This window comes from Urocitellus parryii, chromosome 9 (assembly GCF_045843805.1).
Source record: "Urocitellus parryii isolate mUroPar1 chromosome 9, mUroPar1.hap1, whole genome shotgun sequence".
NCBI classification, from domain to species: Eukaryota; Metazoa; Chordata; class Mammalia; order Rodentia; family Sciuridae; genus Urocitellus; species Urocitellus parryii.
The window spans coordinates 143,047,714-143,072,413 of record NC_135539.1 but is presented as its reverse complement, the minus strand read 5'-3'; the positions used below and the strand labels follow the sequence as shown (position 1 = coordinate 143,072,413).

Sequence of the window (24,700 nt, the reverse complement as noted above, 5' to 3'; positions counted from 1 at the left end):
GCCATTGGTAGGAAGTCATGAGCCAGGCATGGGTCGAGATGCAGACTGGTTTTAGAGCGCTCGGTACCTTTTCCTGTACCCTCTGTACCTTTTCCTGTAGCATCCCGGTAACACCCTCTACCGACATGTGAGGTGGGTATCCTCTCCTTATCTCTCTTCCTGTGCCAGGGTAAGGAGCAGAAGATAGAGGAGTGGAGGCAAAGGCAAGCAGAATGCCATGGTTCTCCCTGCCCTGACTCCATGTTCTGTCAGTTCTCTGAGGCCGCGGAGCTGAGAGATGACACCACAGAAGCCGTGAGTCCAGCCTCCCTGATCCCAGCCCAGAGCTCCTTCCACCACTCAGCATCCCAGCTTCCCTAGAACATTCCAGCTTTGTCTTGCTTTACACAGGACCATGCCAATCCAAGTCAGCGAACATCCCCTGGAGTAGCTCAGGCCTGCCCTCAGGGCAAACACACACCTCCTGGCCATCATGGTCATCATCGTGGTGGAGGTGGGCGTCTGGGCTTGGAATCCCAAGACAGGGTTTTCAGCAGAGAAACAGGAGGAACCGTGGCTTTACTGGCATGGGGCTCTGATGGCAGTGTCCTTTAGAGATGGTGCCCCATTATTAGCAAGGTTCTCCGGCAGGTCCTGAATACTGTGGTCACCACTCTCCCCCTCTTAAAATAAAACATACGCTGATTTGCTTATGAAAGGTGGCCAAGTTGCACACAACCACAGACGCTTTCCCCAGAAAGGACAAGAGCTGGCAGCCAATGGGCAGACGTGATTGCTCCCCAGCCTGTGAGCAATTTCTTTCCTTTCAAATATTTCACTGAGACTGGAGTCTGAGCTCAAAGTCATGATCATCTGAAAAAATACCTGGGGGTTAACTGGCATCTATCTGGGGCGGCCAAGTCCCACAGGAAAGAGGCTGTTCTGCATGTTCAGCCTGTGATCAGCAGATGGGGAGAAGGTCAAGAGCAGGTGGAAGGGAGAAAGGAAGGGTCACTGGGCCCTGCACACCAGAGTGCGGAGAGGAGGAGGGGAGACGGCGGTCAGCTTGTCTCTAGACTCCCAGGGGCCAAACCAAACCTGTGACGTCACCTCCTTCCTCTTTGCTTGGGGGTTCCTGACAAGCCAGCCGTGAGTTGGCAAGTTGAAGACTAGACATCGTTGGCTTCCCTCTCTGGCAGGGAGGACAAAAGGATCTGCAGACAGCAAGAAAAGCAGGGCACTTCCAGGCTGCGCCGTGCCTCCCTGGGCCGCAGAGCTTGCCAGGCTGAGTGCCCGTTTCCTATGAGCTGGGAGCCTGGAGAGCAGAGCCCTGGGCCAAGGTCACATGGCACATGGTCAGTAGCACCAGGATCCACGCCCAGTCCTCCCAACTCAGTGCAGGGCTGTCCTGCTGCGCTTGAGGAGCTCGGCTAGTGCTCCTGTTCGGCTGCCCTACAAAGGCTGTCAGAGCGAGGCCCTAACCACATGAGGGGCCTGAACCGGAGGCCTGAAGGGACAGTGTAACTGGGTCATTTCCGTGCTGCGTGCCGGCAGCGAGCCTGGCTGCGGGGAGTGCTGGACTCTGTCCTGTCCGCAAGCAGGCCTGATCTTGGAGCCAGCCATCTGTCTGAAGGGGTTTGGGATTGTTAAATCTGCGTGCCAGAGGCAGAGGGATGGACGAGGATGGCCACTAGGGCTGTGCAGGCAGCCTCTGGGCCCAACTCCCTGCCCACAGCTGTCCCTGCCCACCCTTCCCCAGGCCAGCGGGGCCCCTGCTCAGCTGCAGTAACCGGGCTGGCCCTTCAGGCTGGCCCTGAGCTAGAGATCCGCCTCACCCAGGATGAAGGGCTAGCCTGGCCCCGGTCTTGTGGCCCGGGCTCTGCAGACAGAGGGTGAGCTTCAGGGCCAGGGCCCTGGCTGGGTGGCAGGAGTGCCTCTCGGAGTCTGTCACCACAGCTAAGCACATCATCTTGGGAGCTAAGACTTTCCGGATCCAAATCTCAGCTTCCCAGCTGAGGAGGAGCACCAGTTCTCAGACCACAGTTTGTCTATGGAACGATTCATGGATTTGTTTGGAGCATTAAATGAGATAATCCATACAGAGGCTCAGCCTGGTGCCTGCTGAGGGTCAGCACTCAACAAACAGCAGCTGTTTTTGTCAGAGGCCCCTCTCGCCTGACTCCTCCACCCACTGGTGTCTCTTCTTCTTGGACTGTGGTCGTGTGACCCCTGTTTTATGGTGGAGCCTCCCCACCCCCACTCCACACAGTGCCACTGCAGCCCCCATAGAGCCGTCTGGCTCGCTCCACAGACACACCCTGGCAGCTGGCCAGTGGACTTCCTGCTCCCCAGGCCTGTCTCCCCAGGTTGGCCTCTGCCCTCTGCCCTCCACCCCACACCCCGAAGCCCAGGCTCCACCCAGGTGTTGTGAAAAGCTGGTGCTGGGATGGGCTTCTGACCGAGTGCCCCTGGAGCTGGACCTGGCTGGACGGTCACCCCCACTCGCTCCCACTAGGGGAAGTGCAAGCTGGAGCCCGTCCCATACCCTCAGGGGAGGACAGGGCCTCTCTCCTGAGGCCTCCCGTAACTATGTTCCTGCAACAGAACCCACTCTAGGTTTAGGCAGAGAGAAGGTTCTTGGTCCCCACAACTGAGAGAACATGGAGGCAGGGCCGGAGAACCAGTTCCTCTCTCCTCTCCCCAGTCACCTCTCTAAATCAGTATTTCTCAAACTCTCTGTGTGGAGGGTCCAATTGCTTCTTTTCACCCAACTTCTATAGACTCATGCTTTTGTAAAATAGTTTAAAAATCTACAAAATGGAAATGGGGTTCCAGTGTCACAGCAGTGTGAAGTCACCACAACGCTTCTTAAGCAACTTCAGTTCCTGTAGTGTCCATTCTGCAGACCCCACCAGCCCCTGGACCCAATCACGAGTAGGTTCTATCCCTGGAAGGAACAAAACCTCAGGGAGCCCACCTGCGGGTGGCCACCTGGGGTCTGTGTCCTGTCTGCCCCGGGCAGCCCTGCCCCACCTGAAGTGCCAGGGGAAGGTGCGGGGAAGGCGTGGTGCAGGATGTGCCAGGCGGTGGGCACCCCATCCCCTGAGAGTCCAGGGCCCCAGGGGCGTGAGCAGAACCTGCCGGCCCCACCGGCAGCCTTACCATTCCATGCCGGCCCTGTTGATCTCCTCCCACCAGCACTCCGTGGGCTCCCCCAGGCGCTGCGGCGTGGGCATGCAGGCATAGTTCCACTGCCGGTCAGAGCCCTCCTTCTTGCTGAAGATGCTCCTCACAGCCACCACCACCTGCCCGTGGGGACACTGGAAGCTGAAGCCCTGCCGGTTCAGGTTCACCCACCCGTCATCGCTGTAGTCCTGGTACTGCTGGTACTGCTGGTACGGGTACCAGTCGCCATACTGGCCCCAGGCCACGGTGACCAGCGGCAGGAGCACCCACAGGACAGTGAGGTCCATGCTTGCTGGCGTTTGGCAAAACAATGTCACCCTAGGTCTGCCGGGCCGACTTTTATACAGCTGCCGTCGACATGTGGCTTCCAGATGTGGGTGAACGGGGTCCAAGTGCAGTGTGTCATCGCTTAAGTGAAACTTTTCCAGGCTGAGAAGTTGGCCGTAAGTGCATCCAGCTTGTTTTAAGGTGGAATTCTAGGAACATGCAGGGAGCGTGTGGGCTGGAGAAAGTCCCCGGAGAGAGGAGGACTCTATAGACAGATGACAAGAGCCAACTGGTCCTCTGCCCTAGGAACACTGGCCTGGGAAAGCCCCTGTCTCTCTACACCACCCCCTGCCACGCCACCCCCTGCCACGCCACCCCTCACTGCCGACCCCTGGACCTGTGCTCCACACAGCCCCTCACAGGGATGTCCACAGAGCTATCTCAATAGTGGGAAGAAGGACAGCGTCACCCAGAGGCCTGCAAACCTGGGCGCCTGGTCTTAGCCCAACACAGTTGAACCCCAAGTCCAAGTGTGGGTGTCCTGGTGGCAGGGTGGCTCTCGGGAGGCCCCAGCTGCCTATGGAAGTACTGTGCCCATGGAAAGATCAGTCGGCATGATTTCCACCCTTGAGCATCTGCCATCGGACCCGCCCACATCTAGAAACTGCTCTGCTCTCAGATTACACCGTGGGTTAAATCTGAATAAACCACTTTTACCCTTCACTGTCCTTTCCTTCACACTGAGTTGTCTCTGGTTGAGGTACGATTTATATGTAATAAAGTCTCCTTTTGTGACCCTGGGCATTCAGTTGGGTAAGCAGCACTGTAATCAAGGTAAAGGGTCCTGTCAATCCCACGCACCCCTCTGTCCCTTGCAGCCAGGCCCTTTACGAACCCCAGGTCCCTGGACACAGTGACCTACTTTCTGTTCCTGCAGTTTTGCCTGTTCCAATGTCAAATGAATGGAATCAAATCTGCGTACCCCGTGTGTCCTTCTTGCCCTTGGCGTACCGCTCTTCAGTACTGTGCTGTAGTTCAGTTCTGTTACCTCTGAGGAGGGTTCCCTGGTAAGGATGAACCCCAGGTAGTTCAGACCTTTACCATTTGAAGGGCATTTGGTCGTTTTCAGGATTTGAAAGTTAATTTTGTAAAATTACATAGTCATAATTATGAACAAAGTGCTATAAACATGTACAGGTGTTTGTGTGAAGGGTGAACAAATTTTTTTGTTTCATTTGGTAAATACCTGGATTGGGATTGCTGCATCATAAGGTACATGACATTGTGGTCATCGACTGATCATACCTGAAGAGCCATGAATCTCCTTCAGTGCCAACTCCTGAGCTCTATTTCTACTTTAAACATGTTTTCCAGTGTTTTTTTTTTTAATTTGTTTTTAGTTATTGTTGGATCTTTATTTTATTTATTTAGATGCAGTGCTGAGAATCAAGCCCAGTGCCTCACACATGTAGGCAAGTGCTCTACCACTGAGCCCCAACCCAGCCCTCCAGGTGGTTCTGATTCACACCAATGTTCAAGAACCACTATTCTCAAGAAGGTAGAGTCAGTGAAAAATTATCCTCTGAGTCCCACCCTGGCCCTACCCATAGCCCACTTCCCAAGAGGCATTCAGGCCAGATTACAGATCAAGGTAGCCTCAAAGGAGAACCAAAGTTACACCTGAGAGTTAAGCCACTGCGTGTGTGCGCACATTTATGTGCGTGTGTGTGCATGCATGTGTGTGTGTGTGTGTGTGTGTGTGTGTGTGTGTGTGAATGTGCCCTGATGATCATGAACAGGTGAACAGGTGTGTGAGTCCCAGTCTGGTTCTCAGCGCCACCTTCTCCCACCAGTCTATTCTGTTCCTAAGTAACTGCCCAGAGCTCGAAACTGGACACCTCCCAGCTGAGAGAGAACTCAGATTCTGAGGGTGATTCTCACCATCGTCTGAGCCACCCCCACACCGCTCAGGCCAGAGGCCTCGGAGCAAGGCCCAAATGATGGCATCCTTGGAAAGCTCCTAGCGTGGTTCTCCTGCATGGTCAGGGCTGAGGACCACGACTCTAAAGTGTTTTTTTTTTATTTTATTTTACCATCCTGATGCTCGTGAGCTGTATCCTGCAATCAGGGCATGGCTTATGAGAAATTGTAAACCTTAAAGAGCTCCACGAGACTGTGCAAATCATTGTGAGCATTTATCCTTACCATCCATTTATTTTCCAACCATTTCCAGGCCCTGCCTGGTCCACATTCTCTGCAGACCCCTCCTGTTTGACAATCAGGCTGCTGTGACTGGACTTCCTGTAATGTGCCAAAGCAAAAGCTTCATACTTGAGGCCTATTTGGGTGTAGATTCCTGCCGCAGAGCGTGGAAAGCAGCTCAGCTCTTGCAGTGCCTCAGGGGACTCCAGAGACGGCAGAGGCTCTGCTAGAGTTGAAAGCCAGGCAGAAAGTGGTTTCCGAGAGCAGGGATAAGAACGCTGGTTTAATGCACTGATAGTCACCAGGCATTTCAACCAGGTTAGCAGATTGTCTTCCTCACGACTTTATGGCACGTACCAACGAGGCATTGTGGGGACACATTTTTCACAGAGAAGGAAATTGTGGTCCCAGAGTGTTTTGGACCAAATGCCTAGAGCTGGAAAGACATGACTCCCAGTCCTCTGAGTCCTTCTCTGCAATCACTCCCATCATTCCATCAAAACTGTGGTCACTAATTATAACTCAACATTTAGAAATTGCCAAATAAAATAGTTTTTCATATCTTCACACCTAATTTTCACTGTGGATTTCTGCAGTTATTTGCCAAGTGCACTGGACAGGCCCTGGGACTAAATCTTAATGAGCAGTTTTCAGGGTGTGGTCCTGGGGCGAGCAGCATCAGCAACACCTGGTTGTTAGAAATGCAGATTCTCTGGCCCCACTCAGACCTACTGAATCAGTGGCTCTGGCAGTGTGTGTCCTAACAGGCCCCCCAGGGGTCCAAAGCATGTTAAAAGTGGAAACACTGTGTAGAAGATACCCAAATTCCAGGAGTCACTAGGTGGGTAGGTGGGGAAGCCTGTCTGACCCAACTCATCCCTCGTCACTCCAGAGCCCACACTTGTGACCACTGGACCTTAGCACCTCCCCAAAGCTGAAGGAATTGGAAACATCTCTCCCTAGAGGATCGAGGGGTGGAGCTGAAGAAAGTGTGGCTGCAGGAGACTTCCTGCTTCCCCTTCCTGCCTGACGAGGGAACCTAGACCCTCTTTTTCTGGAGGTGACTTTCGTCAGCTCAGAGCCAGAGGGATCTGCAGCAGGACTCTCTCCCCTAAGCCTTCCCAGGTGCTTGCTTTCGGTGCTGTTCCTGCCCTCCTTTGTCACCATGCTCCACCATTTACCATGCTCTGTCTTAAGGGAACAGAAGCGTCTGGCTCTGGCGGGTCTCAGTCTTCACTGTCCCGTGGGGATGCCCACGTGGACCTGCGCTGAGGACCTGCCGGCTCCTCTCTTAACCTGCCTGTGCTAATCCCATCTCTAGACCCAGCTAAAGACCCGAGAGGCCACCTCCCACCCTCCGAACTCGGGAAGGAGAGGCTCTGGCCTCGGCCAATGTGCACTTGAAAGCCTTCGGGACCAGCTGCCTCTTTCTTCCTCCTCTTCCTCCTCCTCCACTGTCTTTCCCTTCTTCTCCTGTTTTTCCTCCTTATTCTGCAGCTTTCTTGAGATAGTTCACATACCAGACAGTTCTCCGTTAAGGTCCAGAATCCAAAGGTTTCAGTGTATTCACGAGGCGTACAACCACCGCCACCACCTGCCTTAGATGTATGATGTGGTTCTGGGGATGCAACCCGCGGTGCTCCACCACTGAGCTATGGCCCCAGCACTGTTTTATAAAACGTGGCGGGAGCTCTCTGGTCCTGAGCACGGTCTGCGTATCCGTGCTCTCAGGAGCTCCGTGGCAAGCGTCTGCTGAACCACCCTGTGCTCCTTCCAGCTTCACGTGGGGCTGAGGAAGGTCCTGAGCACCTCCTCACTCCCTCGTGGGCTGCCCTCTGCCCGGCCCTCCAGCCCGCACGACTCTGCTTTCCTTAGGTCTTTCTGGAACCCACTGTCACGCCCACTGGGTGACCCCTGGGGTTTTCCCCTCTGGAGGTAGCAGGAGAACTAGTGAGTACTGAGTTGAGGAGAAAGAGGAGGGCAGATTGGGGGGGTGGAATAAGGTGGCCTTACTCTGCCCTGCATGCTCCACCTTCGATGGACAACTCCAGGATGACCATTTTGTGGAGGAAGGTCCAGAGGTCAATTTTTCCGGCTAGCACACAGGTCTGGATTTCCTCCGTTTGATTTCCTTAGTGAGGAGACTATTATCCCAGGTGCCCAATAGCCGTGGCAGGGCCTCAGAACAGTAGCAGATGGTCCTGGGAGGAGTAGGGGGTTCCTGGAATCCAAATGTCTGAGTAAGGACCCCATGAGTAAGCAAAAGTGACGCGGCTCCTGGCAGCCTCAGAGCCGGCCTACTCGATCCTGCCCAGAAGCAGCCGTGGGCAGCAGAGTGGGCAGCAGAGTGGGCCCGGTATTGCAGAGTGCAGTTTAAAGTGTGACCTGCAGTCCAATGGAGGCCACCGTTCAGGCATGGCGGGCCTGCGGCACCGTGAGCCCAGGTGCGACCTGTCACCCTTCAGCAGCCAGGCCCAGGCATGGAGCAGCTGGGGCTGCAGAAGCCGGCTCCACACAGCAGTACAGGCCAGGACCTGCAAGAATAGACCATCCCATGACCTCAGCCCCCCACTCTCTGACCCTGGGAGAGGACAGAAGTGGGGCAGAGCTGAATGGAAGTCAGGACTCAAGAGCTGACCAGCAGCATTGTTACCTTTCCACACCCTAATTGGCCTATGTTTGGAGCAATAGCAGTGACCCACGTGCTACCTAAACCCCTAGGCTAGCTCATGGGTTGGGGAAAATCTGTTATAGGATTCCCTCTCGCGGTGCAAGAGTTATGTTTCTTTTCTTCAGTAAATTCTACTCTTTCTCTCACTCATCCTGGTTTGTGGATTTCATTCTTTGAATCTGTGAGTCAAGAATCCAGAAAGAAGGAAAGCTGGCAGTGAGTTGCTGAGTTCTCTGAAATACTGAGGGCCACAGCCCACCTTTGAGAGCTACGTCCTGTCCTAGACCCCACCTGCCCACAGATGCAGAGAAATGCACTCTCACCTGCCAGCAGAAGAGGGAATTGAGTTTCACCCCTGAACCTGTTTCAGGACTTCAGACGACCAGGCTCTCTCTACTGTGATCACTGATGCGTTTGGTTTTGTTGAGGAGACTACACTGGGCACTGTAGAATGCTGGACACTTGCCCAGCCTCTGTCCACGAGATGTCAACGTAACATCCTGTTGTGACCTTTACAGGTGTCTCCAGACATTGCTGAAAGTCCCCCTGGGAACAAAAGCATTTCTGGTTTAGAATCACTGAGGTAGGTAAGTCTGAGACCCCAGCTTCATAATCACAGTACTTGCCACTCACCCAAAGAGAATTGGGGGAACCCACCAAGTAATGGTTCTGCCCGGCCTCCCTAAAGGGCAGAGCTTGATACAAATGTAAGTTGTCATTATGCCTCAGAGAAGTACCAGAAACCGGAGTTGAGGGGATCATCACGTAAATCAGTGTAATGAGCAGCCCTGGGGCTCGCAGGGCAGCCTGGTTCTTGTGTGGACAGTCACAGCAGGGTTTGGGGAGTGAGCCAGGCCAGGAGGAGGTGGCTTCACCACTCTCAGAGGCTCCGTTAATCGTGTGGGTGAGTGTGATGGAGGGGGCTTGGGGAAGAAGATCAGAACAGGCTGAGCACCGGAGGCAGAGAGCAGGGGAGGCTGGGAGGCTCTGGGGCAGCCCCAGGTAGGGAAGCCGTATGGCTGGAGACGGGAACCAGGATAATGGCAGGGAGGATGTCAGGATGGTGACACTGAACCACATCAGCTCTGATGCCCAAGGAGGGAGGCTTCTAGGCCTGAGTGTGTTCTTACAGTCCTGGGTCGAGACGTGAGACGTGGGCTGCTGGAGATGAGCTACAGTGAACGCAGCCTGTGCTCCTAAGACCAGCAACAGGTATCAGAAGACCTTCTACAACCTGGGGCACATGACCCACCGGGGCACATGCTAAAGGAGTGTCCTTTGGGGACATTAGGGTACAAACATGGAGAAAGAGAACACAATTAAACCAGAAAGCATGTATGTGAAGTCATTCCAAGACAAATTTCCTAACTTGAAATGAGCTCTATAGGTGTTTGATCTGAAGTTTATAAAACAAACTACACTACCTTTCATTTGTGTAGCATTTTGCATACACAATCCAGCAGGTAGTAGGAACTCAACAAATATTTATTCTTTTCTATTTTCAGAGAAAATGATCAACAATGAGCGGCACACCATGTGGCCCTCAGTTTGTCTTTGCATTAAAGGAGGTAATAACACTGGCTTCACCATCTCCATTTTACCTATTTAGAACAGGCTCTGGGAGGTAGAGCTACGCCCAGAGTCAGAGAGCACTGCGCGATCGGATCCAGACACAGCAAACCCACGTGTCCCAGTTCCAGTTCAGGATCTCAAAGCACCCCACATTGTCCCACACGAATCCCAAGGAGCCCTGCCAGGTCTCCCAGACTTGGCATTAGAGATTTGGTGAATGTGTCCTTTAGGGAGGCAAGGAGGCTGATCCTCCGTGTTGGAAGAGCAGGATCACAAACATTGAGCAACCCCAACCCTCTGATCCTCTTGACTTGAGGCAAAAGGGGCCAGGACTTGGCCAAAGTAGCGTTCCTGAAACAAACTCCCTCCAGAGGAGACGAACCACCTTCATCACAATCATGCACAAGTGGCAAAGGCAGATTCTTGAGTTCCTGGCCACCCTAGTGGAGTAGACCCTGGAGATGGGGCCCTGGAATTGGCCTTTTTCAGTAGCTCTTCCATGACTTTTGTGCATAGCAAAGTCTAGGAGCAAAATCGAAGGTGCATATTTATTTCTCGAGGATGTTTCTCACTTCATACTCTTCCCCAGGTTTGAGACAGAACAAGACAAGTCTCTGGTGCCTGGGGTCCACTCTGGGCAAAGCACAGGGGCTCCTGTGGCTGTGTGGCACGTGGGCCGGGCTCAGGGCCTTGCACCGTCATCCTCATAAGCCCACCTGCCTCCCGCAGGCACTGCCCACGCACAGTGACGGTGGATCTGGGGCTGAAGCACAGGAAGCCGCGGGCCTCCTCCACCCCCAGCAGCCTGGAGCCCCACACTGCGCACTAATTAGTCCTATTTTCTACCCCAGCTTCTTAAAATGCTGCAATATTAACACCTACCAAAATAATTCCACTCCCTACGTCAATGAGCTGGCTGCACCTAAACAGAAGCACTGGGAGACTGCAGCACTTCCTGCTGTGTTGTCGGAGCTCGCAGGAGTGTGTGTGTGTGTGTGTGTGTGTGTGTGTGTGTTTACACACATTCATGCACTCACACGTACAGGCACATGCTCTTCTTCCAATTTATCAAGACAATTTAATGAGACAATACATGAAAGTGCTTAGAACAAAGCCTATTACTTAAGACAAAAAGCGTATTTTGCAAGAACTGGGGGAAAAGGGTCAAAATCTTGGTTCCGTTACTGACTCCTGCTAGGCAAGCCCTGGTGGGCAGTGGCTGGGCCTCTGCACACAGCCTTGGCTGCTGTCGGCCGACCCTTCTTCCACAGTAGAGGCTTCCTAAGCCTGCTGCTTCAGGGTTGGGGTAATATCCCAGCGGCTTAAGGGGTAGCTGGCCTGGGCTGCTCCTGCCTGACCACTTCTTCATCCTAGTGTCCGACCTTTTCCTTCAGGAAGTCAAGGGCAAATCTTCTCCTGAAAATACACGGGGACTCCCTCTGGTTTGTCCTTGTGTGTGGGGGTCGGGTCCCCCGAGCCCATGGGATCCTTTTCCCCAGAGATCCTCCTGAGCGAAGGGAGCGGGCCCTGCTGGCTGCCTGCTTGTGTCCAAGTCTGACTGTGCACACCCTTCACACTCGTCATATGAATGTCATCTTCATACTCTTCAGTGGACACATCACCCCAACTTTACAAACAAGTGACGGAGGCCTAGAGAGAAACCTGCCCGGGTCACCAGCTGGGGGAGAGGGTCTGTCTGGCCTCTTAGAACACAGTGCTCGCGCTCTCAAAACGGGGAGAGTCTTGGGATGGCCTGGGATCGCCTGGGGAGCTTGTAGCCAGGACCCCGGACCCGGAGCCCTCCACAGACTGACGAGGTCTGGGGAGGAGCGGGAGAGGGTCTGCTGGTGTCTGCCACCTCTGCCCGGGGTGCTCATGTCCTCCCAGGACTGGAAACCTTCTTCTACTGTAGATCTTGACTTCTGGGGACGTCCTCCTGACCCCCTGGACGCAGAAAGTCCAGCATCTTACACTCTGCACAAACCTCCTTCCCAGCCCTCTCGGCAATCACGACTTTCTATTCATTTGTGTGATGATTCGATAACATCTGACTCCCCACACTAGACTGTAGGTTCCAAGAGGGCCAGTCCTGGGCCTGTTCACGCACACTGGGGTTTCTTCAGTGGAGAGTGGGTTCCTGGTACGTTGCTGACATTCAATACTTAACTTATCAGATGTCTGGTGACCAAAATCAGGAATAGGGACCAGATGACCCCTGAGGTCACATTCAGTCTTCTGGCTCTATGAATGCCATCTACCTTCGGGAGCCAGGAGCGAATTCTGTATGATGCTTCCCAAGAGACCAGATGCAGATTAAGAAGCAGCTCAGATTAAGAAGCAGCTTTCCTGACATCACTGGTTGACAGATGACCCCAGGATATCTGAGCAGCTGCTGTCCACTGAGCTGGGAGATGAGCCATCTGAAAGCAGGGAACGTGCTTGCTGTGGGCACCAGTGTTTCCCCAGAGCCCAGATCAGAGACTCTGTCTTGATGGTAGAGGCTGGAGCACATCTTCATGCAGGGATGATTGAAATAGGCCACCATCCATGAAGTACAAGCGTGTTCTACTCCTCCTTTCTCAGTTCATATCCCTCTCCTCTCAAAAGTGCTTTTAGGAGTCACTGAAGCAAGACTTGAAATATGTATCCTTCTGGCTAGTGACATTACAGAGAAAATGATCAACAATGAACGGCACACCATGTGGCAACCTCCCAAATGAGATAGCTTTGGGGGGAAAATGCAGTTCATGGAGCGAAGAGGCAAGGGTGCAAAAAATGCTATGCTTTGTAAACCAAAACGAGCAAAGCTTCAAAGGAAAGCATCAAAAGGATTTGCACAAAAATTCAAACTTCTGGTCTTTTTGACTCATAAATATATATAAAAAAGGAGTGGCTTGCAAGACTTAACGTCCTCTCCACCTACATATGAGCACACGTGTGCTTCATGAGATGCACCCAAACCTGCTTAGATCACCTCTGCATCAACGTGTCTATTTTTTTGGTGACAGTATGGCTAGATCAAATGCATGGCAACTAGTGATCCTCAGTAGCTAACAAGTGGCTTAATTCTGATGAACTCAGTAATCTAGTTATCAACACATCCTGAGACATTCTGACTCTCAGGATGCCTCCCCGAGTCCCCAGAAGGTCTTGGCTCTCTCTTGGGCCAGGACGTGCTACTCGGTTATTTCAGAGCAACCAGAGCCCTGGTGCTTTCTTAAGGCCTGGCGTAGGGAGTTTGGGTTAAATAGTGTCCTCCCAACATTTCTGCCAACCCAGAACCTTGAAATGTGACCTCATTTGGGATAAGGATCTTGCATACACAATGAGTTAAGAATCACAAGATTAACTAGGTTAAGATCCCGAGGTTCTTAACTGATCATCCTGATCACCTTAATGAACTCCTCCTGGATGAGGTTGGACCTGTGGGCTGAGAGATGACGTCCGATCAGAGAAGAAAGGGACACACAGGGACAGAGCTTGGAGGAGGCGAGGCAGGACCCTGGCCTGGAGCCTAGGAGGGACCACGACCCTGACCACACCTTGGTTGGTATGTGTGGTTCCTGGCCAACTAGATACATACTCTTTTCACTTTTCTGGCATGGAAGAGGAAGTACACTCCAGAATGGTGAGAGAAGACATTGCTGTTGTTCTAAGGCACAGGTTTGGGGTAATGTGCTATGGCAGCCCTAGAGAACTAATGCATCTAGATGCTAAGGGCTCTACCATTGGGGGTGGGGGGCATAGTCATCCTCACAGCTCCTGGTGGGACAGGCACAATCCTTGCCAGCCTCCTGGGGTCCCCTGGGGAACTTCTCTCTGACTCACCTGCAGGTGGGTTTACACAGTTCCAAGAAGAGGTTCCCAGACTCTGCCATCCCCGTCCACGGACTTGTCTGGTAATCAAGAGCCACACGCGTACGCACTGATCTGAGCACCTGAAATAGGCCCACGAAACATCAAAAGGCGCTTCCAGAGAGAGACCTGTGATTTCAAAATTCCACATTTAAAGCGCCCGCTGCAAGCCAGAGACACGGAGGGTGAGTATCTGTGGACGGACGACTTCAGCAGCCCCGTTCCGCCGAGGAAGCCGAGCTGCTGCGAGCAGTGCGTCCCAGCATCAGGCACCCGAGGACCCCCACCAAGAGTCTCCCTTCTTTGGGTCTCCATCTGCACCCTGGGTGTAGGCATGTCCCTCTCCTGGCCTGAGACGGACAAGCGGGGCCACGTGGTGGGAAGGGCAGGACTTCCCTAGGCTACAAGAAAGGAACCAGGCTCTGCCACGTCAGCAGATCCCTGGCACAGGGCATCGACAAGCATGGATTGTGTCACAGCTGGAAGGGACAAGAGCTGAGGCAGCAGGTGTCCCTGGGGCTGAGATGGGAGGTAAGGAGCCTGGATGACCATCAAGGTCTGGAGGTTCTCCTCCGTGACAGGCATGGGGTCAATAATTTAAATCCGCCAACTAGCCGCCTGTGGGAATCATGAACAGCGTAAGGAGAGAACGTTTCCTTTGGTAAGCACAGGGCAGTGGACGCATGCTCAGGAAGTGTGCGGTACAGTGGGTGATAGTACCTCACATGTTACGGGGACGGGCTTCTATCTCCTTCATCCTACCTTCCTGTCTAGAAGGTACTGTGATAGCAATGACCCCAGTGGCTCAAACACGTCAATGGCACTGATTTCTAGAACAACTTTACTGGATTGTTTATAAGTAATCCTTTCTCACTCCGAGCAGGGTGGCGTGAGTGCTCTACCTAGACGACGACACCTCTTCCACACCTGCATTTTCCCACCCAGAAATGTAATGTATTTGTGCATTTATTAAAGCAGAGCATTTACTAGATCTTGCTGGAGTCTCTGGGCTTCAGTTTCCTCATTTGTTAAATAAGGAGATTGAATTAGATGAGAAGAAATCTCCAACTCAAACATTCACTGATTCTACGTTTAAAATATATTCTTTTCAAAATACTTTTTTAGCATTGACAAAACTTCTGCTTCAGAAACCTTCCAGTCACTATGGAATTATCAGTCAGCTGGTTCTTCTGCGCTTTTGTTAGTGAGAGCTGCCTAATAAACTCCTGCATAGTTAGGCTCCCCTACAGGTTCCTGGGCATAGACTTGTTCCTGGCCAACTAGATCCACACTCTTCTCACTTTTCTGGCTTGGAAAAGGAATACGCTGGAAAAGTCTCCCCAGCACTTTGAAATCATGGGAATCTGCTCTGCTTCCTTTGAAGAGCTGGATATTCTGCTACAAATGGATTTAAGGGTAATAACACCTAGGTTGGGCTCTGATGGTCTAACAGAGTCCACAGGTATCACTGTGGATGGCCCCTTTATCGCTCCCCATCAAGACACCCTGAGCAGCCCCAGGACACGTCGTGAGAGAATGACGAGAGTGTGGGTTGTCATTTATGGCAAGTTCAAGTCAAGCTCCTCGGGTGACTCTACTTCATTCTTCTGTGCCAGTTCACCATCCAACTGCTCGGATTCCAACTGACGTGGGAAGGCGATCTGATGAAAAGATCTAGGAGTCATTTCCCCCCATTTCTCTTAATTGCCTCTGGTCCTGGTTGGAGACAGGCAGGCAGTGAGGTGCAGCCATAGTGAAAAACCCAGGCAGTCTTTGATCAGGGTTGCAGAACCCCCCCCCCCAATGGTTTAGAGGGTGGAAGGAAATCCCCAGACGTTACATCAAATACCTGCCCTGAGACCCCATTTCCTTCCACAGTTTGTCCAGTGAACGTGGACAGCTCAGAAAGCTTTCCACCTCCTGGCTGTTGGAAACCTTCTCTGATAAGCTGGTGTGTGGTGGCGGGGTGAGCGGGGTGGGCGGAGGCTCCTGGGTTGGTGAGAACTGCCTTTGGCTGCTTGGACTCTCAGCCAGTGTCCACCCAGCTGCACGGTGCTGACAGCAGCCGCGCCTGCTTCCCAGCAGCCTTGTGATCAGGGGTGAAGTGCAGGTGCTGAGCTCAAGGCTTGGTGGGCAGCACTCAGTACCCAACCCCTACCCACTGTGGGTGCCACAAGAGCTCAGCTCCGTGTCTCCTCCTCATGGGGACTTTCCTCATCACCGCAGAGGCCCTGCTCTCAGGGCTGCCATGACACGGTGTTTGTAGTGTTTCTGTTCAGCATGAAGTTGTCTTGCACTGTGTTAAAATTAGTAGCTTCTATGAAACGCCCAAAGATAATGTCTTCCCACCAGGAGCTCCTCACAGTCAGTGGGGACACACAGAGAAGGCTCAAAGCCACTTGTGAACTGATCTGAAAGGACGGCTCAAAACAGAAAGCTCCTTTTGCAAAACTAGAAGAGAGGCTCTGTGTCTCCCCAACAGCAACGGAGGCAGCGAGACGCAAACAGGTTTAACAGTCACCCAGACGAGGGGTGGCCGAGAGACTGAGAGGGAGAAGAGATTGAATCACACAAGCAAAAATTCCCATATGAGGGAAATCACTAGGAAAAATGTTGACGCACTGGAATGAATGCTGCCTCAACTCCCAGAGTTAACAGGATTGAGGAGCTGTTAGGAGAGCATTAATATGGATGAACTGGGCCACGTGCCCCCGGTTTGCAAGGACAAGGAATCACGAGCACTCAGCCGCTGACAGGCAGTTTAACCTTTCAAGTCCAACCTATCTGCTCACTAGCTGAAGGCAACTGCTTCCATGCATGGGAGAAATAAATATTCATTGGTGGGTCACTCACGACTAATTTTTATAGGCCCTGCAATTTGTAGCTCTGTGTACAGTCAGCATCCCGCAAAACTGGGAGGAGGACAGGGAGGAGGACTGGGAGGGGAGGCTGGAGACTGAACCTCTGCAGGTTTCCCCGCACACCACTCCCTCCTCTTCTGTGACATTTTATCTTCTCGGCTTTTGTCCAAGACGTGTATGCAAACGCCTGCCGTCTGACAGACAGGCTGGGTGAGAACTGCGGTAGATGAGGGCTGGTTACAGGCCTCTTCTCCATGAAACGAAAGCAGGCGGTGCCTCCCCAGCTCCAGGGCCTCCTCAACAGAGACTAAGCACTGGCCACAAGGCCGGGCATGAGAGTGGACCAGTGCGGGCAGGAGGGAGGCCGGCAGGGCTTATTCCAGCACAGGCCCAGCCCTGTCCCGGGTCAGGGCCAAGTCGTGTTGACCTTGGAAATGACCAAGACATGCTCCAGCTACTCCTCAGCATGAAAGGCCACCTAACAGTCGGGGTGGAAACAGCGCTTAGAAAAACCAACTTTAGTGTCTACCGTTGGCCTGAAAGTTCCAGGGGCATTGCCGAGGGTGGAAATGGCTCTGATTCCACCTTCTCCTGCCTGGCTCTGCCTTACCCTCTGGAGAGAGCAGATAAGTTGCTTAGCCATTCAGGGTTGGTGAGTAATTGGGAAAATGAGGAAGTTGAAGTAGATCATCTCCAAAATGACGCTCTTAACCCTTGGAGATAATAAGAACTTTCAAAATCTGATGAGAACTGTAAACCTTCTTTCTGGAAGAAAACACATATATGTGACTTTCAGTATTCACTTTCAGGGAATTGGTGGACACACCGAATCCATCCATGGACCCTGGGTCCCTGCTCTCCAGCAGGCTCTCCTAGCATCTTGGGACTATGAATTCTTACCAGAAAGGGGTAATACGCAGGGCACTGGCTTCTGCCCTCAAAAACACCAAGTTTAAATTCAATATTCCAGAGAGTACCGGTTCAAAATAAAAAAAAGTCTGGTGTCTTGAATTTTAATTCATACAATATTATAACATTTAAATCAAAGGACTTTAAATTATTAGCCTTAGGTTTCTTATTGAATATTTTATAAATAAAATTAAATTTTCTTAATGCATCAAACTTTCTACTTGCACCAGGATTTCAAAGCAATTTCCCTTGGGGGACAGTGCTTTGTCCTTGGACAGCAAATTTATACAAAATAACCACATTTTAATGGGAACTAATATTCATTTTCGAGACCCCTTTGGCCCTGTTTGGCATTGTTTCAGAATGTCAGGAAGACAAAGGTGAGGACTGAGCCCTTAGAAGAAGCACTGTGGACACTGTCACCGACTCCCTTTTAGAAATCTATGGAGTGGGCCAGAATGCTTTGAGGATGGCTCCAACGTGTGGTATAGGAGCCGAGTCAGTGGGAGCAAGAGGTGGCCAGCAGGGCCATTTCACCAGAGGGGGAAAGCCCAAGACCAGGTCATACCCAGAAGGCAGCCCAGTCTCCACTGGGGTGACAGATTGGAGGTCTCAGCCCCTTCTAATTCACACACGCTTTTTTGCTAAAAGCTTCCACACCACCTTTCTTTTTTTTTTTAATTTTATTTTTTTTATTGGTTGTTCACAACATTTCCACACCATCTTTCATTAAACATCTCCACAGCCTAAGGCAGGTGGGGCCAGAGTGCCTCTGGGACACTCTTCTCCTCCGTTCTCCCATCTTTTGTAAAAAAAAGTGTCAGAATGGAAAGCAGAAATACTTTCCTGTGTTAGTGCCTGAGACCATCATTTCCCTGGGCCAAGGTGTTGAGTCCCCCACGTCCCCTTTTCTAAGCTGCAAATATTTTTGGAATGAAGAAACATTGTCCCTGTGATAACTTGGTATAATGTGACACAGGTTCTCCCAGTCAATGGCTTTCAGCCATCCACCTGGGGCATGAAGGGACCAAAGACAGATGAGCAAGGACAGGCACGTCTTGATCTGCATCAGGAAGAGGAGAGGCCCCGAGAGGCAAGGAAGGACACTCAAGCTGAGAAGGGACACCTGGGAGTGGGCAGCAGAGGGTGCCCGGGTGTAGGAGAATGCCGGAGGACCTGGTGACCATGCACGGGGAAATCTGCCTTCACCTCAGATAATTCCAATCAGTTGACAAAAATGATATGTTCCACATGAGTTTGAATGTGTCAGTTATCTTATTTTGAAAACTTTTACACATGGTAGGCAGAAAAATATTTGTGGAATGAATGAAATTATCACCAACACCCCTGAGCCATATGATAACTAAGCTTAAAATCCTCCTCATTAAAATGCAGTTCTCAAGCTGAGGGCCCTAGTGCTGACTGAAGTTTATCAGTGATGGTCTGGCCATCTGTCCCAAATGAATGCCGTCAAGGTCACGCTCCATGGTTCTGCATACTGTGCTCCTTTCTAGTTGAAGAATATTTTGTATTCTGTCTTTGCTTTTCATTGTGGCTATGTTGATAATGCACCTGTCACTACTATTAGTGACAATTAGAGAATTCCTGACAAGTGTCACATTGGATTTGCTCATTTGCATAGGGAGATATTAGCAATGTTTTCATTTTGCAGATTGAGATCCTGGGGCTTCAAGGCCATTCAGTAGCAAGCAGTGGAGCAGGTTCCCAGCCGTCATTATGGGCCTCCCAGTCAGGGCTCTCAGCCCTCAAGGTGCCCACGTTCTGCAGCAAGAGGGCCCTCGGTCAAGGTTGCTGATAGGTGGGAGCCAGTTCACTATATAATTGCAATTAGAGTGAAAGGCTCCAGAGGAATAACAGGCACTGGACCTGGTGCCGAGGAGGCTGGCTTTGGTCTGGTGTTGCTAAAGCTCCCTCTCTGCCAAAGCTGCACCCACGGGAGCCTGCTGCTCCTCGGCGAGACAGGTGACCTGCAGGGTGACCTGCCTCTGCACTCTGTGCAAAGGTGAGGCAAGCCACAGGTAACCTTGAGTTCAGGTGCTCTGAACCTTGAAGAATGTGCTCTCTCCCACTCCTCCCTGGTGCCCCTGGGAACCTACAAACCCAACCTGCCTGGCCCAGCTTTCTGGGCAACCAGGCTCCCCCACCCCCTCCCACCCCCTGCCATCCCTGGGGAGGAATCTTGCCTCCGGCAGTTCCTGTACTCACTGCCTCCTCCCAGCCAGCTGGTGGAAACTGCCTTGCGCCAGCCTGGGCTCCAGAGCCTCACTGGTTCCTCCCTAGAGCCCTGAATGCAGGGTCTGGTTTGTGCTGGTAACGTCAAACCAGCTAGGGCCGCCAGTCACACCACCCCGGGGAAGCAGCAGGGCTCCTGAACTCCAGCCTGTCCAGGGGGAAGGGCCAAGGTGGGAGCCACAGACGTGCTGAGGGACAGAGCTGCTGCTGTTAGTCATCCTCACTCTGCTGTGACGGTGACCAGAACAGCCTGAGTCCCCAGCCGGGGAGCTGGGCAGGCCAGGCAGTGGCCAGGCTCACCCCTGGCGACGTCAAAGCTGAGGTTGGGAGTCAGTCTTTCCCTTGTCAGTCGCAGGGCCTGTCCTGTGTCCTTGTCTGCAGGGTGCTCACACAGAGCATGCCAGTGCCTGTCCCCAGGGGAGCTCCTCTGTCCAGCTGGGGCTGCACTTCGGGTTCACTCTGAGGAGCCAGAGCGGGACTCTAAAACTCCCTCCTGCAAACACCTGGCAGGTGGACAAACTGCCCAAACACTCTAAAACTCCCTCCTGCTGGCCTGCACCCTGCTGCAACTTACCCCGACCTGTGATTTTGTGCAGTCGCTGTGCCCTGAGGTCAGATCCACCCCCTGCTTGCTATCCTCTGAGCTCCTGAGGTGTCACTGACAAGCCCACCCGTGCTGCTTCCCTGTCCTTCAGAACCCCTGGGTGTGTGGTGGTGCCAGGCCTGGGCCCTGGAGCGGGGGTTGGTCCCAGGCTGTCCCTTTAGGGCTGAGCGACCCTTGGCAAGTCCTCTGAACCTCAGTTTGCTGGGTCATTGGCGTGTGGCTAAGGGAAGTCTGTCTGTACCAGGTCTCAGTGTCCCCTCTTTAGGAGGGAAGTGATCCGAGACTCCGTCCTGTCTGTCCATTCTCTCAAAAGCTTTACCAATAAATCTGATGGTTGAGAAACAGAGTTCCCTGGAGAACTGTTTCCCAGGGAACCCAACCTGGGATATTTATGACAGGGTTCAAATAATATTTGTAAAAGGCCAGTCAGACACTGGAAGTGGGTAAATCTACCAGCAGAATTAATTCAGTTTAATGTAAGTATCCCTCAAGAGGGGAAAAGAAATAGAACCCTGGCCCCTTTCCATGTTTCATAGCAAAAATTCCTCAACACATAGGAGAGACTTAAATAACTGATGCTACACATGATGAATTATTTCTTTGAAAGACACACATTTAAATGATTTGCACAGGGCATGAAAAAGTCCAATGTGACCTTTGTCACATAACCATCACTCACCAAACTTTAAAGATTCTTTAAAAAGAGAGCAGCATGGCAGTGTGTAAAATCCAACAGGCCTAAGAATTTTCAAGACAGCATCAGATTTTCATTGTTCATCTGACCAAATTAACCAAAAGGAGAGAGGGTGTCTGCCCATCAGTTGGTATCCATCAGGCCCAGTTCAAATGACACTGGTGTCAATTGACCCTTGGGTACTAAGGATTCATCATTAACATAAACACCTTGAAGGTGGACAAACTGCCCACACACCACTGAGCCCCTCTTCCTCACTCCTCAGGGGCCTGTGTGACAACCCTTGGTCTCGTGATAGACTTTCTCCTCTCCCTCTTGATTATTTTCTCTTCATTTGAACATCAGAGCTGTGCCATTTATGGAGAGGTCAGTCCGTTCCTGTGACCTTGGCCTGCAGAAGCCGACTCATCCAGGGAAGTCAATAAAGTCATGACCCGCAAGAGCTGTCCAAGTCTCTAGAAGGGAAAAGACTTCACTGTGAGAGGAACCAACACCCCTCACTCTCCACACCCCCACACGCGAGGGAAATGTCTGTCTTGAACTACAGGTGGAGGGGAAGTATCGTCCTCTGAGAATCTCCTGTTATCAATTTAATTCAACAAAGTGCATGTTGAAATTTCATTTTGGGATAGTACAGCATTGGTGACCTCCTGTCATCTTACTAGAACAAACAAATTCTCCAAGGAAGAGCGACCTTTTCCATGCAAAGTCACATCAAGCAAGAGTTCACTGAAAAGAGGTGTGGATGAGAGCAGCAGTGTGGAATCAGACTGGGGAGGCGGAGCAGAGGATGGCCCAGCCGGGTGTGGACATGGGAGACAGACTTGAAGAACTAGCCAGGAAGCAGCACTGAGGAACGGTGGGATGGGTGGCATGAAACACGGCCAGCCTGGGTCTAGCTGAGTTCCAGAATGGAGTGTAGAAAAGACTGCATCGTCTTGGAGCCTGGGTGGGGACGCGAGCCCAGATTCAGAAGCCCAGATGCGACCCAGCCTTTCCCTGCGGTGGATTTCTCCAGGGCACCACCAGCTTCAGCCTCCTCCAGGGCTCTCTGGGTGGCTGGTGCCCTGGGGGCTTTCTGAGGCCTACTCCACTGTCCCCTAGCTCTGCCTTCACCCTTGTGCCTCTGAGAGGGTTGCTCTGTCTGTCTTGGGGGGACATTAGGCAGGTGCTGTTTTAGCATGCCCTCTGCACTGAGTTCTAGGGTGAGCCTTTCCTGAGCACCCTGCCCCACCCGACAGTGGGTGCATCTGGCTCCAGTTTTCTCCTTCCCTTCCCGTAGGAGCAGAGTAGTGGTTTGGGGTTGTTGATTTGACCCTGCCGTATGTTCTTCTGTGACCTGGGGGGACAGGGTGGACTGTTCCTTAGGGAGAGGTTCTGGACGATGTTTCATGCTTTACCTGTGGCCAGCCTATGCCAGCAAAGGATGTCATTCTCTGGTCCTCAGACCTGCCTGGGGCCTTCTCAGGAGCACCTGCTTGATGTCCACAGTGAAGAGTCGCTGAGTGGAAACTCTCCTGTGTCTATGGCTTCCCCGTCTCCACGTCTCACAGTAGCATGTCCTTGGTCTTTAGATATTAAAAACAAAACCTGCTTTCTTACTTATGAGTTAGGGGGCCCCATCCCCCTCCTGTGCTCTGCTGCTCATGACTTGGGCTCCATGCTCAGGACTCCTCCCCCTGGGGTCCCTCCAGCTCGGACCAGTTCAGGACTGGTGCAAGGAGTCAGCCTTCCCCAGACTCTTGCCTTGGTTAAACAAGGGGAGTTTTGCCTTCTCTATGGAGAAAATTGGGGGAGATTTAAGAAGAAACTCACCCAAAGAACAGATAAATCTAAGCCTATTATGTAGTACCAAGATTTAGACACACGTGTAAAACACATGGATCAAGGGAGATTGCTGTGGCATACGTAGGCATTTGACAGATAGACGAGCTGAATTGCTTAGAGTTCCATCTTTTGAACTTTTTTTTTTTTTAAAAGGTCTTGGATTACAATTTCAGGTTGTGGCTACCTGACTATGTATCCTGGACAAAATCACTCCATCTTTCCAGGCCTCCGTTTTCTCTGCTGTGGAAATGGAGGGTGATTTCTAAAGCTACACCACAGGATGGTTAAATAAGGTTGGAATGCATGATAGCGTGTAAAATGCTGAGTGCCCAGCGCATGCTCGTGGGTATGGACGGCGCTGGCCGTGGAAGCTGGAAGGCTAACAGTCCATCAGTGACCCAGTCTCCTCCAGTCTGTACCCATCCCACCACTGAGCATGATCCAGGGCTCAACCTCTTATGGAAAAGCTCAGAAGGCGGCGTCAAAGGTGAGCTGCAGGTGTCAGAGGAAGACAGGAGACGTGGGGAAAACCAGGGACGAGCAGAGAGAGCTCCCAGCATGGCCGCTCCATCACTGACCTGGTTCCTGGAAGGCCCTGGAGGAAGTCGGATGATGAACATGGATGGTCACAGCTGTTTATAATAACAAACCAGCTTCAGAACCATTCTGCGCGGACTGATTTAATATTCTTCTGCGGCAGATGGATGGGCTGCTTTGTAGATAAAATAAGTAATAAATATAGCCTATCTCATCATCAGCGAGAGTACGGCTCTGAGCCAGGAGAGCCTGCTAACCAGCTAGGAAACCCCATCTCCAGGGCCCTTGTGCTGCAAGGGGACGCGCCATGAGTCCCCTGCCATGTGGGGTCCTGGCCACACAGTGCACGGGCAGCTGGGGTCACAGTTTGGAAGACATGAGTGCTTCTCACTTGACTCCATCTGAGTTTCCAGGAATGACTGATGCCTCCCGGGCAAAGCTAGCCGTCTGAGTGGTCTGGACAAGTTGCAGAAGTCCTTATTCATGGACGGATGAAGCTGTGGGCAGGTAGAGTGAGGGCCTCATGAGTACCAGAGTGGGAAACAAATGCCTCCCAAAATGGTACACTAGGCTTCTACCCATTCACCAGGAGTGGGGGAAGTCACTTTGACTATGAGTTGTCCAAAATCCACAGCCTCAGAATCAGACTCAGTTGAACCCTGGGTCTTCTACTCCTGGGCAGTGTGTCCTTGGACAGGTCCTCACCTCTGCCTCCCCTGCCCCGTGACCTCCTCATCTGTTAAAGAAGACGCAGTAATGGCCACCTGCACCTCGGTAGTGCGCGGTACCTGGAGGATCCTTTGTAGCACACCCACATCCACCTCCTCCCTCCTGCTGGGTGACTGACAGCTCCAAGCTCCCTGGTGGCTGCTGCCCTCCTGGTACCCGCTGCCTCCCCAGCCCTCGGGTCCTATTTCTGGAGTCTTCTCTCCATAGACTTCTTGGTATATGAACTAATAGATGTTCTTATTTGAGTTAGGGCTGTTCTCATATTTATTGCCAAAACAATTCCACACTGAAAGAGTTGCACGATGCCAGACGTGTAACTGTCACTCAGAATGCCTTAGTCATAACGTCATTATTCACTGTTCTGTAGCATCTGGCCCTGCTGATGGCCTCCTTTTTATGAAAGCTTGTCACTAGTTTTCCAGTTCCTTCCCCTCTGTTTCATCTTCAGTCTGAATGAGTAGAAGGATGTTTCTAAGACATAAAGCTCCGTCAGTCCCTGCCGTGATGTTTTCAGGAGGAAGACGTAGGCTGCAGAGTCCACAGGCCCTTCCTCC

General features: G+C 52.1%; 1 protein-coding gene across 2 annotated transcripts in view; it reads right to left on the bottom strand.

The window, feature by feature from the left end:
* The window catches only part of Dpt (dermatopontin), a 269,201-nt gene that overhangs the window by 21,167 nt on the left and 223,334 nt on the right, over positions 1 to 24,700 (bottom strand). The window contains exon 3 of one of the 2 annotated variants that reach the window (XM_077802359.1): positions 13,706 to 13,815. In XM_077802359.1, the coding sequence (XP_077658485.1) occupies positions 13,706 to 13,815 (110 nt within the window). Of the gene's footprint in view, positions 1 to 3,141; positions 3,463 to 13,705; positions 13,816 to 24,700 lie in introns of those variants that run through there. The other variant, XM_026405219.2, reaches the window with a different exon arrangement.